The following is a 19399-nucleotide window of genomic DNA, read 5'->3' on the forward strand; positions in this document are numbered from 1 at the left end:
TCACTAAAGGGCTGTAACGGCACTTACTTTACATTTGGGCATAGCATCAATTGTTGTTTCATGACACTATACGTTACAGTATATGGCCGTGTGCATTTTTGGCACTTTACTCACCACTCACCATAGAAACAGTAGTTAGTTCACAGTAGTTCACTCTCCTCCCGGGTTGCCAGGTATAGCTAAAATGTGTAGCCCAATGACTACTCAACCTGCCCACAAAGCCTGAAAACTAGCCCAAAATGTTTTTCCTGCAGCAAGAGAGGTGTTGCCACATTTAGCCAATAAACCCTTTTTCCATAAGGTTGACGTAACAACGGAAGAAGCTAAATTCAGTTTTCCATCAAAATAATAATTATTGTCAGCTAACGTGACTAATAATGGAATTTGAATATGCCGCAAGAGAGAAGATAATTTGCCCTTATTAAACTCGCCAGATGTTTTCCATCAATGGATGTTGATTGAACTTGTTTGACTGCTATAATTAAGCAATAAGGCCCGAGGGGTGTGGTATATGAACAATATACCACGGCTAAGGGCTGCTCTTATGCACGACGCACCACAAAGTGCTAGGACACTAGTAGACAATGGACCTGATGGGACAGCTCAGAGCTTCTGCTCTTTTCTGTCCATAAGAAACAATTGGATTGGTGGAAGAGGCAGGGCAGGCCAGGAGTATATGTCATATGGAATATGTCTCCATAATGACAATCCAAATAGCCTACGGTTGGGAATATGTCTCCCTAATGACAATCCAAATAGCCTACGGTTGGGAATATGTCTCCCTAATGACAATCCAAATAGCCTACGGTTGGGAATATGTCTCCATAATGACAATCCAAATAGCCTACGGTTGGGAATATGTCTCCCTAATGACAATCCAAATAGCCTACGGTTGGGAATATGTCTCCCTAATGACAATCCAAATAGCCTACGGTTGGGAATATGTCTCCATAATGACAATCCAAATAGCCTACGGTTGGGAATATGTCTCCCTAATGACAATCCAAATAGCCTACGGTTGGGAATATGTCTCCCTAATGACAATCCAAATAGCCTACGGTTGGGAATATGTCTCCATAATGACAATCCAAATAGCTACGGTTGGGAATATGTCTCCCTAATGACAATCCAAATAGCCTACGGTTGGGAATATGTCTCCATAATGACAATCCAAATAGCCTACGGTTGGGAATATGTCTCCCTAATGACAATCCAAATAGCCTACGGTTGGGAATATGTCTCCATAATGACAATCCAAATAGCCTACGGTTGGGAATATGTCTCCCTAATGACAATCCAAATAGCCTACGGTTGGGAATATGTCTCCCTAATGACAATCCAAATAGCCTACGGTTGGGAATATGTCTCCATAATGACAATCCAAATAGCCTACGGTTGGGAATATGTCTCCCTAATGACAATCCAAATAGCCTACGGTTGGGAATATGTCTCCCTAATGACAATCCAAATAGCCTACGGTTGGGAATATGTCTCCATAATGACAATCCAAATAGCCTACGGTTGGGAATATGTCTCCATAATGACAATCCAAATAGCCTACGGTTGGGAATATGTCTCCCTAATGACAATCCAAATAGCCTACGGTTGGGAATATGTCTCCCTAATGACAATCCAAATAGCCTACGGTTGGGAATATGTCTCCCTAATGACAATCCAAATAGCCTACGGTTGGGAATATGTCTCCCTAATGACAATCCAAATAGCCTACGGTTGGGAATATGTCTCCCTAATAACAATCCAAATAGCCTACGGTTGGGAATATGTCTCCCTAATGACAATCCAAATAGCCTACGGTTGGGAATATGTCTCCCTAATGACAATCCAAATAGCCTACGGTTGGGAATATGTCTCCCTAATGACAATCCAAATAGCCTACCTACAACTGGTAAAAAGTTGAAATGCGTGCGTGCTGCTCATGTGACTCCTGCCTGCTGCGGCGCTCAGTCTCAACATACACACACCCCTCAGCCCCCTCCCCACCACTCACACACTCAGCAACAGGCTGCCTTACTACCTGATAGTAAGCAGCAGCAGGTCACAGTGAAATATATATTTTTAAGAAAAATGCCATGGCGGCCACAGTGCAATTTAGAAGTAGCCCAAAAACCTCCAACCCGCAAACAACACATTTTCATCCATTTTCACCCACGACATCGTTTTGAAAGTAGCCTAATTTGTAACAAAACCGCAGACATGGCAACCCTGCTCTCCTCTGAATGGTGTAGTTGAGTTGGCCCGTTGATAGTGTCCCGTCTTAAAGGTGCTCCATGGTCAATCTGACATCTGCATTGGCCGTGCAGCATTTACAGTGATACGGCCTCTGCAGAAGTCAGGGCATTCATACTTCTTGCGCTTCACGGAGCAACACAGAGCTATTGTGGAGGAAGTTGTTAAGGAAGTGATTTTCTGTTTATTGAAGACTTCCCACCAACTACCATCAACCAATCATGTCAATGCGGAGCCATACGGAGCCCTCCACATTGTTACAAAACTTGAGGCACATGGGGAAGGGGTACGGAGCTGGGTTTGGCCTCCGTATGTCTCCAGAAGCTCCGTAGTTGCGTCGCACCCTCCATACAAAGCCTCCGACCACATTTCAGGATCAATCATAAATTGGCTTTTAGTGTAGCGTGCCAAGGCAATATAGGCTTCTAGCTATTTAAAGAGCGACATCTTCAGTACAAATAATGAAATGCACAAAACGTCAACTTCTATGAAGAACAGTGTTTTCTCCACATCTTATATCGGTCCTTTTCAATGGATTAAACGCTGATACAAATACATCGGTAAAAGGCTAATATCAGCTGACAATATCGGTCAACCGATAAATCGGTCTGGCTCTATTACAGACATCAAAAGCCACAGACACATCTTCATAGCACATGTGCTCCCCCAGCAGAGCATCATTCAGGACTTGAAGAAGAACTTTGAGATCGTCAAACTGATTACAGGATCTCTGGTGGTCTGCCATCGACTAGCGGTGTCTGCCGCTGGGAACAACGGACTGACCGGACACACACTAGTGGATGGACGATACACCTACCAGGAGGTACAGTTCTGTCTGTCTCGTCTGTCTGTCTGTCTGATTTGCTTTGGTAGAAGTTTGTGGTTGAGATACTGGATGATGGATTGAGGATTTTGATATCTGTGAGATAAACACATGAAGTCCTTGCTGGTTCCTGACTCACTCTCCCTCCCCCTCCAGTATCTAGATGGCCACCTGAGGTTCCTGGCCTTCTTCCTCCAGGAGGCGAGCCTCTACCTGGTCTGGAACAGAGCCAAAGAACTATGGGACTGCCTGGTCTCTGGACCCGAAGTCTGCGAGCTGGACAGAGAGGTACACACACGTGTTACATACTCTATATTACATAGTCTACTCCATCTATATGTATACACTAACTTTAACTGTGTGTGTGTAGATGTGTTTTGAGTGGTTCACTAAGGGCCAGCATGATCTGGAGAGTGATGTTCAGCAGCAGCTCTTCAAAGAGAAGATCCTCAAACTGGAGCCCTACGAGATTACTATGAATGGTGAAACACACATAATCACACACACATTTTATACATTATTTCGTTAGCATTTTTGATGGCCCACTCTTTTAATATTATATACAGTGCCTTCGGAAAGTATTCAGACCCCTTGACTTTTTCCACATTTTGGTATGTTACAGCCTTATTCTAAAATATGGGGTATTGTGTGTAGATTGAAGAGAAAAAATAAATAATTTAATCCATTTTAGAATAAGGCTGTAACGTAACAAAATGTCTGATTACTTTCCGAATGTACTGTAGAGCTTACATAGTGGCTTTAACCAGTGTTTTTTATTTGGGATATTTCAGGCTTTAATCTGTTTAAGACCTTCTTTGAGAATGTCAACCTGTGTGACCATCGCTTGAAACGGCAGGGGACTCAACTGGTGAGTCAGTCCACACTAGGGTTGCCAATGGAGAATATATAACTAGTAACCTGTTAACTATAAGATTTTTTGTTACTTTCAAGGATTTTATGAAATGTTATCACATGACTACATGTAGTGGCGTCATGTGTGGGACTTACAAACCCTAACCCTGTTGTGTGTGTGTAGTGTGTGGAGCGGCTAGACCTGGCTGGGATGGACTTTATCTGGCGCATCGCCATGGAAACGCCTGATGAGGAGATCGCTAACGAGGCCATACAGCTAATCATCACATACAGCTACACCAACCTCAACCCCAAGATGAAGAAGGTGTGTGTGTGGGGGGGAGTTTTGTGTTGCAGGACTACAATCTCTGGTATTCACTCTTTGTGTCTGTGTAGGATTCTGTGTCTTTACACAAGAAGTTCATTGCTGATTGTTACAAACGACTGGAGGTGAGTTCTTCATTCATCACAACTATCAGATGGAATGTGTTTAACTTCTTATATAAGATAATTACATACTATGCTAATAAAGCTTACTGACTTGATGAAATTAAAAGTCTCCTTGCCTGGTTCTTTCTCTCTCAGGTGGCCAGTTCAGCTCTAGGAGGGCCCACGTTGACTCATGCTGTTACCAGGGCAACCAAGATGCTGACCGCCACCACCATGCCGACTGTAGCCACGTCTGTCCAATCACCTTCCAGGTCCACCAAGCTGGTGATCATTGAGAGGCTGCTGCTATTGGCTGAGCGTTATGTCATCACTATCGAGGTAATCCCCTCTCTCTGGCTCTGACATCACACTGACCAAGCAATTTCAACTGGTTTTCACCCCCAACATATTCACCCGTAGTTACAAACTATTTGCATTTGAGTGATGAGAAGTGGGGTGAAAGAACGAGATGGACACATGAAAAGATGACTCTGTGTTTCTGTGTAGGACCTGTATTCTGTGCCTCGTACCATTCTACCTCACGGAGCGTCGTTCAATGGCCACCCTGTCTCTCTGCATGTCACCTATGAGTCCACCAAAGACACCTTCACCTTGGAGGCCCACAGTAACGAGACTATAGGCAGCATCCGCTGGAAGATTGCTGAGCATCTCAACTGTCCAGTCGACAACGTTCAGATCTTTGCCAACGACAGCGTGGTGAGTGTGTTATTTGTGTCTCTGTAAGCCAAAAGATGGGTGTGTGTGACTGTGTATCATATGTAACTATATGTGTGTGTTTTGTGTAACTCTCTCTCTGTCTGTAGTTGACTATGAACCGGGACCAGAAGCTGCTGTCCCAGCTGGGGTTCAGTGATGAGCAGTCTCTGACAGTGAAGAGCTCTGGCACCGGGACACCCTCTGGTGGCAGCTCAGAGTCCTCCGTCTCCGCTTCCTCCTCCAGCTCCGCTGTCTTCAACTCAGCCTATGCTATGGAACAGGTACACCACACACATGCGCGCACATGTATATACAAACACATTGAGTTAATGTTTGAGTTTGATTATGTGATTTGATTTAACGGTGTATGTGTGTGTAGGAGAAGTCCCTTCCAGGTGTTGTCATGGCGTTGGTGTGTAATGTGTTTGAGATGCTCTACCAGCTGGCCAACCTGGACGAACCACGGTGAGTTACTCACGCAGATACTTCAAGGATCTGGACCTGACTCCCGAATGGTCAAAAATGTATAACGTTCTGTGTGTGTGTATTCCAGGATAACTCTGCGTGTACGTAAGCTGCTGCTGCTGATCCCAACAGACCCAGAGGTTCAGGACGCTCTAGATAACTTTGTTCCCAAAGAGTCCAGTGTCTGGAGTCACCAGGTACATATAATATATATATATATGCTGTGTTTAGGTTGAAATTATGATGAGGAGAGTTCAACTCCTCTGACCTGAGCCAGTGTGATAACGTGTGTGTCTCCTGTAGAAGACATTGTTCACCCTGGGTCAGGGGTCAGGCTCTCGGTCTCCGTCTCTGGGTTCTAAGCAACAGCACCAGCCCAGTGCTGCCTCCATCTTGGAATCACTCTTCAGATCCTCTGCTCCTGGGATGTCCACCTTCAGAGTCCTCTACAACCTGGAGGTGCACGCACACACACACACACACACACACACACACACACTAAATACACACACACACTCTGTGACACACACAACACTCACATTTCTTCCTTTGAAATCTCTCTTTCTCTCTCATTAGGTGTTGAGTTCTAAGTTGATGCCGACCTCGGATGATGAGATGGCTAAGACCAGTGTCAAGTCTTTCTGTGAGAACTTCCTGAAAGCAGGAGGACTCAGTTTGGTGGTGAACGTGATGCAGCGGGACTCTATTCCCTCTGAGGTGGACTATGAGACCAGACAGGGAGTCTACTCCATCTGTCTACAACTGGCCAGGTACACACACACACACACACACACACACACACACACACACACACACACACACACACACAGCGCATATGTTTTTCTAGCCTTGTGGGGAGCTAACATTTATTTCCATTCAAAATCCTATTTTCCCTAACCATTAACCCATACCTCCTAAACTTAACCCCTAAGCCTAAAATAGCTTTTGCCCTCATGGGGACATGGGAAATGTCCCCACGAGGGAAAGGTTTTCCTTGTTTTGCTTTCCTTTTGGGGACTTCTGGGGATTTCTGGTATCCACGAGGATAGCAACACAAGCCCACACATACCCAAATAAATATACATTGTTAGAGAGGTTGAATGTGATTGGATCTTCCTTTTCCCTGCAGGTTCTTATTGGTTGGCCAAAGTATGCCGTCGTTGCTGGATGATGATGTCATTCGAGAGGGCGACACGCTATCTAGTCGGCCATTCCGTAACGCAGGGCGACCGGGGAGACAGCTGTCGCTGTGTGGAACGCCTGAGAAGAGCTCCTATAGACAGATGTCTCTGTCTGAACGCTCCTCCATCAGAGTAGAGGAGATCATCCCTGCTGCACGTGTAGCTATACAGGTACACACACCTCTAATGCATACCTAACACACACCTAATACACAAACACCTCTAATGCATACCAAATACACACACACACACACCTCTAATGCATACCTAATACACACACACACACCTCTAATGCATACCTAATACACACACACACACACCTCTAATGCATACCTAATACACACACACACACACCTCTAATGCATACCTAATACACACACACACACACCTCTAATGCATACCTAATACACACACACACACACACGTCTCTAATGCATACCTAATACACACACACACACACGTCTCTAATGCATACCTAATACACACACACACATCTCTAATGCATACCTAATACACACACACACACACATCTCTAATGCATACCTAATACACACACACACACACATCTCTAATGCATACCTAATACACACACACACACACACACATCTCTAATGCATACCTAATACACACACACACACACATCTCTAATGCATACCTAATACACACACACACACATCTCTAATGCATACCTAATACACACACACACACACATCTCTAATGCATACCTAATACACACACACACACACATCTCTAATGCATACCTAATACACACACACACACGTCTCTAATGCATACCTAATACACACACACACACACACGTCTCTAATGCATACCTAATACACACACACACACACACACGTCTCTAATGCATACCTAATACACACACACACACACGTCTCTAATGCATACCTAATACACACACACACACGTCTCTAATGCATACCTAATACACACACACACACGTCTCTAATGCATACCTAATACACACACACACACACACACATCTCTAATGCATACCTAATACACACACACACACACACGTCTCTAATGCATACCTAATACACACACACACACACACGTCTCTAATGCATACCTAATACACACACACACACACACGTCTCTAATGCATACCTAATACACACACACACACACGTCTCTAATGCATACCTAATACACACACACACACACGTCTCTAATGCATACCTAATACACACACACACACACGTCTCTAATGCATACCTAATACACACACACGTCTCTAATGCATACCTAATACACACACACGTCTCTAATGCATACCTAATACACACACACGTCTCTAATGCATACCTAATACACACACACGTCTCTAATACACACACACACACACACGTCTCTAATGCATACCTAATACACACACACACACACACGCGTGTCTAATGCATACCTAATACACACACACACACGCGTCTCTAATGCATACCTAATACACACACACACACGCGTCTCTAATGCATACCTAATACACACACACACACGCGTCTCTAAGGCATACCTAATACACACACACACGCGTCTCTAATGCATACCTAATACACACACACACACACACGTCTCTAATGCATACCTAATACACACACACACACACACGTCTCTAATGCATACCTAATACACACACACACACACACGTCTCTAATGCATACCTAATACACACACACACACGTCTCTAATGCATACCTAATACACACACACACACACGTCTCTAATGCATACCTAATACACACACACACACACGTCTCTAATGCATACCTAATACACACACACGTCTCTAATGCATACCTAATACACACACACGTCTCTAATGCATACCTAATACACACACACGTCTCTAATGCATACCTAATACACACACACGTCTCTAATACACACACACACACACACGTCTCTAATGCATACCTAATACACACACACACACACACGCGTGTCTAATGCATACCTAATACACACACACACACACACGCGTCTCTAATGCATACCTAATACACACACACACACGCGTCTCTAATGCATACCTAATACACACACACACACACGCGTCTCTAATGCATACCTAATACACACACACACACACGTCTCTAATGCATACCTAATACACACACACACACACACGTCTCTAATGCATACCTAATACACACACACACACACACACGTCTCTAATGCATACCTAATACACACACACACACACACACACGTCTCTAATGCATACCTAATACACACACACACACACACACACGTCTCTAATGCATACCTAATACACACACACACACACACGTCTCTAATGCATACCTAATACACACACACACACACACGTCTCTAATGCATACCTAATACACACACACACACACACGTCTCTAATGCATACCTAATACACACACACACACACACGTCTCTAATGCATACCTAATACACACACACACACACACGTCTCTAATGCATACCTAATACACACACACACACACACGTCTCTAATGCATACCTAATACACACACACACACACACGTCTCTAATGCATACCTAATACACACACACACACACACGTCTCTAATGCATACCTAATACACACACACACACACGTCTCTAATGCATACCTAATACACACACACACACACGTCTCTAATGCATACCTAATACACACACACACACACGTCTCTAATGCATACCTAATACACACACACACACACGTCTCTAATGCATACCTAATACACACACACACACACGTCTCTAATGCATACCTAATACACACACACACACACGTCTCTAATGCATACCTAATACACACACACACACACGTCTCTAATGCATACCTAATACACACACACACACACGTCTCTAATGCATACCTAATACACACACACACACACACACGTCTCTACTGCATACCTAATACACACACACACACACACACGTCTCTAATGCATACCTAATACACACACACACACACACACGTCTCTAATGCATACCTAATACACACACACACACACACGTCTCTAATGCATACCTAATACACACACACACACACACACGTCTCTAATGCATACCTAATACACACACACACACACACACGTCTCTAATGCATACCTAATACACACACACACACACACACGCGTCTCTAATGCATACCTAATACACACACACACACACACGCGTCTCTAATGCATACCTAATACACACACACACGCGTCTCTAATGCATACCTAATACACACACACACACGCGTCTCTAATGCATACCTAATACACACACACACACGCGTCTCTAATGCATACCTAATACACACACACACACGCGTCTCTAATGCATACCTAATACACACACACACACGCGTCTCTAATGCATACCTAATACACACACACACACGCGTCTCTAATGCATACCTAATACACACACACACACACGTCTCTAATGCATACCTAATACACACACACACACACGTCTCTAATGCATACCTAATACACACACACACACACACGTCTCTAATGCATACCTAATACACACACACACACACACGTCTCTAATGCATACCTAATACACACACACACACACACGTCTCTAATGCATACCTAATACACGCACACACACACACGTCTCTAATGCATACCTAATACACACACACACACACGTCTCTAATGCATACCTAATACACACACACACACACACGTCTCTAATGCATACCTAATACACACACACACACACACGTCTCTAATGCATACCTAATACACGCACACACACACACACGTCTCTAATGCATACCTAATACACACACACACACACACGTCTCTAATGCATACCTAATACACACACACACACACACGTCTCTAATGCATACCTAATACACACACACACACACACGTCTCTAATGCATACCTAATACACACACACACACACACGTCTCTAATGCATACCTAATACACACACACACACACGTCTCTAATGCATACCTAATACACACACACACACACACACACGTCTCTAATGCATACCTAATACACACACACACACACACACGTCTCTAATGCATACCTAATACACACACACACACACACACGTCTCTAATGCATACCTAATACACACACACACACACACACGTCTCTAATGCATACCTAATACACACACACACACACACGTCTCTAATGCATACCTAATACACACACACACACACGTCTCTAATGCATACCTAATACACACACACACACACGTCTCTAATGCATACCTAATACACACACACACACACGTCTCTAATGCATACCTAATACACACACACACACACGTCTCTAATGCATACCTAATACACACACACATCTCTAATGCATACCTAACACACACACACACACACATCTCTAATGCATACCTAACACACACACACACACACACACATCTCTAATGCATACCTAACCACACACACACACACACACACACATCTATAATGCATACCTAATACACACACACATACACATCTTTAATGCATACCTAATACACACACACACACATCTCTAATGCATACCTAATACACACACACACACACACATCTCTAATGCATACCTAATACACACACACACACACACATCTCTAATGCATACCTAATACACACACACACACACACATCTCTAATGCATACCTAATACACACACACACACACATCTCTAATGCATACCTAATACACACACACACACACATCTCTAATGCATACCTAATACACACACACACACATCTCTAATGCATACCTAATACACACACACACACACACACATCTCTAATGCATACCTAATACACACACACACACACACATCTCTAATGCATACCTAATACACACACACACACACACACACATCTCTAATGCATACCTAATACACACACACACACACACACACATCTTCAAATGCATACCTAATACACACACACACACACACACACATCTCTAATGCATACCTAATACACACACACACACACACACACATCTCTAATGCATACCTAATACACACACACACACACACACACATCTCTAATGCATACCTAATACACACACACACACACACACACATCTCTAATGCATACCTAATACACACACACACACACACACACATCTCTAATGCATACCTAATACACACACACACACACACACATCTCTAATGCATACCTAATACACACACACACACACACACACACACACATCTCTAATGCATACCTAATACACACACACACACACACACACACACATCTCTAATGCATACCTAATACACACACACACACACACACACACATCTCTAATGCATACCTAATACACACACACACACACACACACACATCTCTAATGCATACCTAATACACACACACACACACACACACATCTCTAATGCATACCTAATACACACACACACACACACACATCTCTAATGCATACCTAATACACACACACACACACACACACACATCTCTAATGCATACCTAATACACACACACACACACACACACACTCTCTAATGCATACCTAATACACACACACACACACACACACACACATCTCTAATGCATACCTAATACACACACACACACACATCTCTAATGCATACCTAATACACACACACACACACACACACACACATCTCTAATGCATACCTAATACACACACACACACACACACACACACACACATCTCTAATGCATACCTAATACACACACACACACACACACGTCTCTAATGCATACCTAATACACACACACACACACACACATCTCTAATGCATACCTAACACACACACACACACACACATCTCTAATGCATACCTAACACACACACACACACACACACATCTCTAATGCATACCTAATACACACACACATACACACATCTCTAATGCATACCTAATACACACACACACATCTCTAATGCATACCTAATACACACACACACATCTCTAATGCATACCTAATACACACACACACATCTCTAATGCATACCTAATACACACACACACACATCTCTAATGCATACCTAATACACACACACACACACACACATCTCTAATGCATACCTAATACACACACACACACACACACATCTCTAATGCATACCTAATACACACACACACACACACACACATCTCTAATGCATACCTAATACACACACACACACACACACACATCTTCAAATGCATACCTAATACACACACACACACACACACATCTCTAATGCATACCTAATACACACACACACACACACATCTCTAATGCATACCTAATACACACACACACACACACACACACATCTCTAATGCATACCTAATACACACACACACACACACACACATCTCTAATGCATACCTAATACACACACACACACACACACACACATCTCTAATGCATACCTAATACCACACACACACACACACACACATCTCTAATGCATACCTAATACACACACACACACACACACACACACATCTCTAATGCATACCTAATACACACACACACACACACATCTCTAATGCATACCTAATACACACCACACACACACACACACACACATCTCTAATGCATACCTAATACACACACACACACACACAATCTCTAATGCATACCTAATACACACACACACACACACACACACACATCTCTAATGCATACCTAATACACACACACACACACACACACACATCTCTAATGCATACCTAATACACACACACACACACACACACACATCTCTAATGCATACCTAATACACACACACACACACACACACACATCTCTAATGCATACCTAATACACACACACACACACACACACACATCTCTAATGCATACCTAATACACACACACACACACACACATCTCTAATGCATACCTAATACACACACACACACACACACATCTCTAATGCATACCTAATACACACACACACACACACACACACATCTCTAATGCATACCTAATACACACACACACACACACACACACATCTCTAATGCATACCTAATACACACACACACACACACACACATCTCTAATGCATACCTAATACACACACACACACACACACACACATCTCTAATGCATACCTAATACACACACACACACACACACACATCTCTAATGCATACCTAATACACACACACACACACACACACATCTCTAATGCATACCTAATACACACACACACACACACACACACATCTCTAATGCATACCTAATACACACACACACACACACACACACACACATCTCTAATGCATACCTAATACACACACACACACACATCTCTAATGCATACCTAATACACACACACACACACACACACACACATCTCTAATGCATACCTAATACACACACACACACACACACACATCTCTAATGCATACCTAATACACACACACACACACACACATCTCTAATGCATACCTAATACACACACACACACACACACACATCTCTAATGCATACCTAATACACACACACACACACACACACACATCTCTAATGCATACCTAATACACACACACACACACACACACATCTCTAATGCATATCTAATACACACACACACACACACACATCTCTAATGCATACCTAATACACACACACACACACACACACACATCTCTAATGCATACCTAATACACACACACACACACACACACACACATCTCTAATGCATACCTAATACACACACACACACACACACACACACACATCTCTAATGCATACCTAATACACACACACACACACACACACACACATCTCTAATGCATACCTAATACACACACACACACACACACACACACACATCTCTAATGCATACCTAATACACACACACACACACACACACACACACATCTCTAATGCATACCTAATACACACACACACACACACACACACATCTCTAATGCATACCTAATACACACACACACACACACACACACATCTCTAATGCATACCTAATACACACACACACACACACACACACATCTCTAATGCATACCTAATACACACACACACACACACACACACATCTCTAATGCATACCTAATACACACACACACACACACACACACATCTCTAATGCATACCTAATACACACACACACACACACACACACATCTCTAATGCATACCTAATACACACACACACACACACATCTCTAATGCATACCTAATACACACACACACACACACACACACATCTCTAATGCATACCTAATACACACACACACACACACACATCTCTAATGCATACCTAATACACACACACACACACACACACATCTCTAATGCATACCTAATACACACACACACACACACACACATCTCTAATGCATACCTAATACACACACACACACACACATCTCTAATGCATACCTAATACACACACACACACACACATCTCTAATGCATACCTAATACACACACACACACACACACACTCTCTAATGCATACCTAATACACACACACACACACACACACACATCTCTAATGCATACCTAATACACACACACACACACACACACACACATCTCTAATGCATACCTAATACACACACACACACACACACACATCTCTAATGCATACCTAATACACACACACACACACACACACATCTCTAATGCATACCTAATACACACACACACACACACACACATCTCTAATGCATACCTAATACACACACACACACATCTCTAATGCATACCTAATACACACACACACACACACACACACACACACACACACATCTCTAATGCATACCTAATACACACACACACACACATCTCTAATGCATACCTAATACACACACACACACACACACACACACACACACACACACACACATCTCTAATGCATACCTAATACACACACACACACACACATCTCTAATGCATACCTAATACACACACACACACACACATCTCTAATGCATACCTAATACACACACACACACACACACACACACACACACACACATCTCTAATGCATACCTAATACACACACACACACACACACACACACACACATCTCTAATGCATACCTAATACACACACACACACACACACACACACATCTCTAATGCATACCTAATACACACACACACACACACACACACACACACACACACACACACATCTCTAATGCATACCTAATACACACACACACACACACACACACACATCTCTAATGCATACCTAATACACACACACACACACACACACACACACACACACACATCTCTAATGCATACCTAATACACACACACACACACACACACACACACATCTCTAATGCATACCTAATACACACACACACACACACACACACACATCTCTAATGCATACCTAATACACACACACACACACACACACACACACACATCTCTAATGCATACCTAATACACACACACACACACACACACACACACACACATCTCTAATGCATACCTAATACACACACACACACACACACACACATCTCTAATGCATACCTAATACACACACACACACACACACACACATCTCTAATGCATACCTAATACACACACACACACACACATCTCTAATGCATACCTAATACACACACACACACACACACATCTCTAATGCATACCTAATACACACACACACACACACATCTCTAATGCATACCTAATACACACACACACACACACACATCTCTAATGCATACCTAATACACACACACACACACACACACATCTCTAATGCATACCTAACACACACACACACACACACACATCTCTAATGCATACCTAATACACACACACACACACACACACACATCTCTAATGCATACCTAATACACACACACACACATCTCTAATGCATACCTAATACACACACACACACACACACACACACACATCTCTAATGCATACCTAATACACACACACACACACACACACACACACACATCTCTAATGCATACCTAATACACACACACACACACACACACACACACATCTCTAATGCATACCTAATACACACACACACACACACACACACACACACATCTCTAATGCATACCTAATACACACACACACACACACACACACACACACACACACATCTCTAATGCATACCTAATACACACACACACACACACACACACACATCTCTAATGCATACCTAATACACACACACACACACACACACACACACACATCTCTAATGCATACCTAATACACACACACACACACACACACACACACACACACACATCTCTAATGCATACCTAATACACACACACACACACACACACACACACATCTCTAATGCATACCTAATACACACACACACACACACACACACACATCTCTAATGCATACCTAATACACACACACACACACACACATCTCTAATGCATACCTAATACACACACACACACACACACACACACACACATCTCTAATGCATACCTAATACACACACACACACACACATCTCTAATGCATACCTAATACACACACACACACACACACACACACACACATCTCTAATGCATACCTAATACACACACACACACATCTCTAATGCATACCTAATACACACACACACACACATCTCTAATGCATACCTAATACACACACACACACACACATCTCTAATGCATACCTAATACACACACACACACACACATCTCTAATGCATACCTAATACACACACACACACACACATCTCTAATGCATACCTAATACACACACACACACACACACACACATCTCTAATGCATACCTAACACACACACACACACACACACACATCTCTAATGCATACCTAATACACACACACACACACACACACACATCTCTAATGCATACCTAATACACACACACACACATCTCTAATGCATACCTAATACACACACACACACACACACACACACACATCTCTAATGCATACCTAATACACACACACACACACACACACACACATCTCTAATGCATACCTAATACACACACACACACACACACACACATCTCTAATGCATACCTAATACACACACACACACACACACACACACACATCTCTAATGCATACCTAATACACACACACACACACACACACACACACACACATCTCTAATGCATACCTAATACACACACACACACACACACACACATCTCTAATGCATACCTAATACACACACACACACACACACACACACACACACACACACATCTCTAATGCATACCTAATACACACACACACACACACACACACATCTCTAATGCATACCTAATACACACACACACACACACACACACACATCTCTAATGCATACCTAATACACACACACACACACACACACACACATCTCTAATGCATACCTAATACACACACACACACACACACACACACACATCTCTAATGCATACCTAATACACACACACACACACACACACACACACACATCTCTAATGCATACCTAATACACACACACACACACATCTCTAATGCATACCTAATACACACACACACACACACACACACACATCTCTAATGCATACCTAATACACACACACACACACACACACACACATCTCTAATGCATACCTAATACACACACACACACACACACACACACTCTCTAATGCATACCTAATACACACACACACACACACACACACACACACACACACATCTCTAATGCATACCTAATACACACACACACACACACACACACACACATCTCTAATGCATACCTAATACACACACACACACACACACACATCTCTAATGCATACCTAATACACACACACACACACACACACACACATCTCTAATGCATACACACACACACACACACACACACACATCTCTAATGCATACCTAATACACACACACACACACACACACACACACATCTCTAATGCATACCTAATACACACACACACACACACACACACACACACATCTCTAATGCATACCTAATACACACACACACACACACACACACACACATCTCTAATGCATACCTAATACACACACACACACACACACACACACACACATCTCTAATGCATACCTAATACACACACACACACACACACACACACACACACACACATCTCTAATGCATACCTAATACACACACACACACACACACACACACATCTCTAATGCATACCTAATACACACACACACACACACACACACACACACACACATCTCTAATGCATACCTAATACACACACACACACACACACACACACACACACACACACACATCTCTAATGCATACCTAATACACACACACACACACACACACACACATCTCTAATGCATACCTAATACACACACACACACACACATCTCTAATGCATACCTAATACACACACACACACACACACACACATCTCTAATGCATACCTAATACACACACACACACACACACACACACACACATCTCTAATGCATACCTAATACACACACACACACACACACACACACATCTCTAATGCATACCTAATACACACACACACACACACACACACACATCTCTAATGCATACCTAATACACACACACACACACACACACATCTCTAATGCATACCTAATACACACACACACACACACACACACACATCTCTAATGCATACCTAATACACACACACACACACACACACACACACATCTCTAATGCATACCTAA

At 42.6% G+C, this 19399-nt stretch overlaps 1 protein-coding gene across 4 annotated transcripts in view; it reads left to right on the plus strand.

Moving 5' to 3' along the window:
* LOC139541267 (ubiquitin carboxyl-terminal hydrolase 24-like) overlaps window positions 1-19399 on the plus strand; it is a 90711-nt gene that overhangs the window by 17426 nt on the left and 53886 nt on the right. For 2 of the 4 annotated variants that reach the window (XM_071345722.1, XM_071345724.1), the window contains 14 exons: window positions 2918-3070; window positions 3227-3358; window positions 3441-3552; window positions 3862-3938; window positions 4107-4247; window positions 4319-4372; window positions 4508-4690; window positions 4859-5068; window positions 5176-5349; window positions 5448-5533; window positions 5622-5730; window positions 5837-5992; window positions 6110-6303; window positions 6663-6885. In XM_071345722.1, the coding sequence (XP_071201823.1) occupies window positions 2918-3070; window positions 3227-3358; window positions 3441-3552; window positions 3862-3938; window positions 4107-4247; window positions 4319-4372; window positions 4508-4690; window positions 4859-5068; window positions 5176-5349; window positions 5448-5533; window positions 5622-5730; window positions 5837-5992; window positions 6110-6303; window positions 6663-6885 (2004 nt within the window). The remainder of the gene's footprint in view (window positions 1-2917; window positions 3071-3226; window positions 3359-3440; window positions 3553-3861; window positions 3939-4106; window positions 4248-4318; window positions 4373-4507; window positions 4691-4858; window positions 5069-5175; window positions 5350-5447; window positions 5534-5621; window positions 5731-5836; window positions 5993-6109; window positions 6304-6662; window positions 6886-19399) is intronic. The other 2 variants (XM_071345723.1, XM_071345725.1) reach the window with 1 other exon arrangement.

This window comes from Salvelinus alpinus, chromosome 16, assembly GCF_045679555.1.
Source record: "Salvelinus alpinus chromosome 16, SLU_Salpinus.1, whole genome shotgun sequence".
NCBI classification, from domain to species: Eukaryota; Metazoa; Chordata; class Actinopteri; order Salmoniformes; family Salmonidae; genus Salvelinus; species Salvelinus alpinus.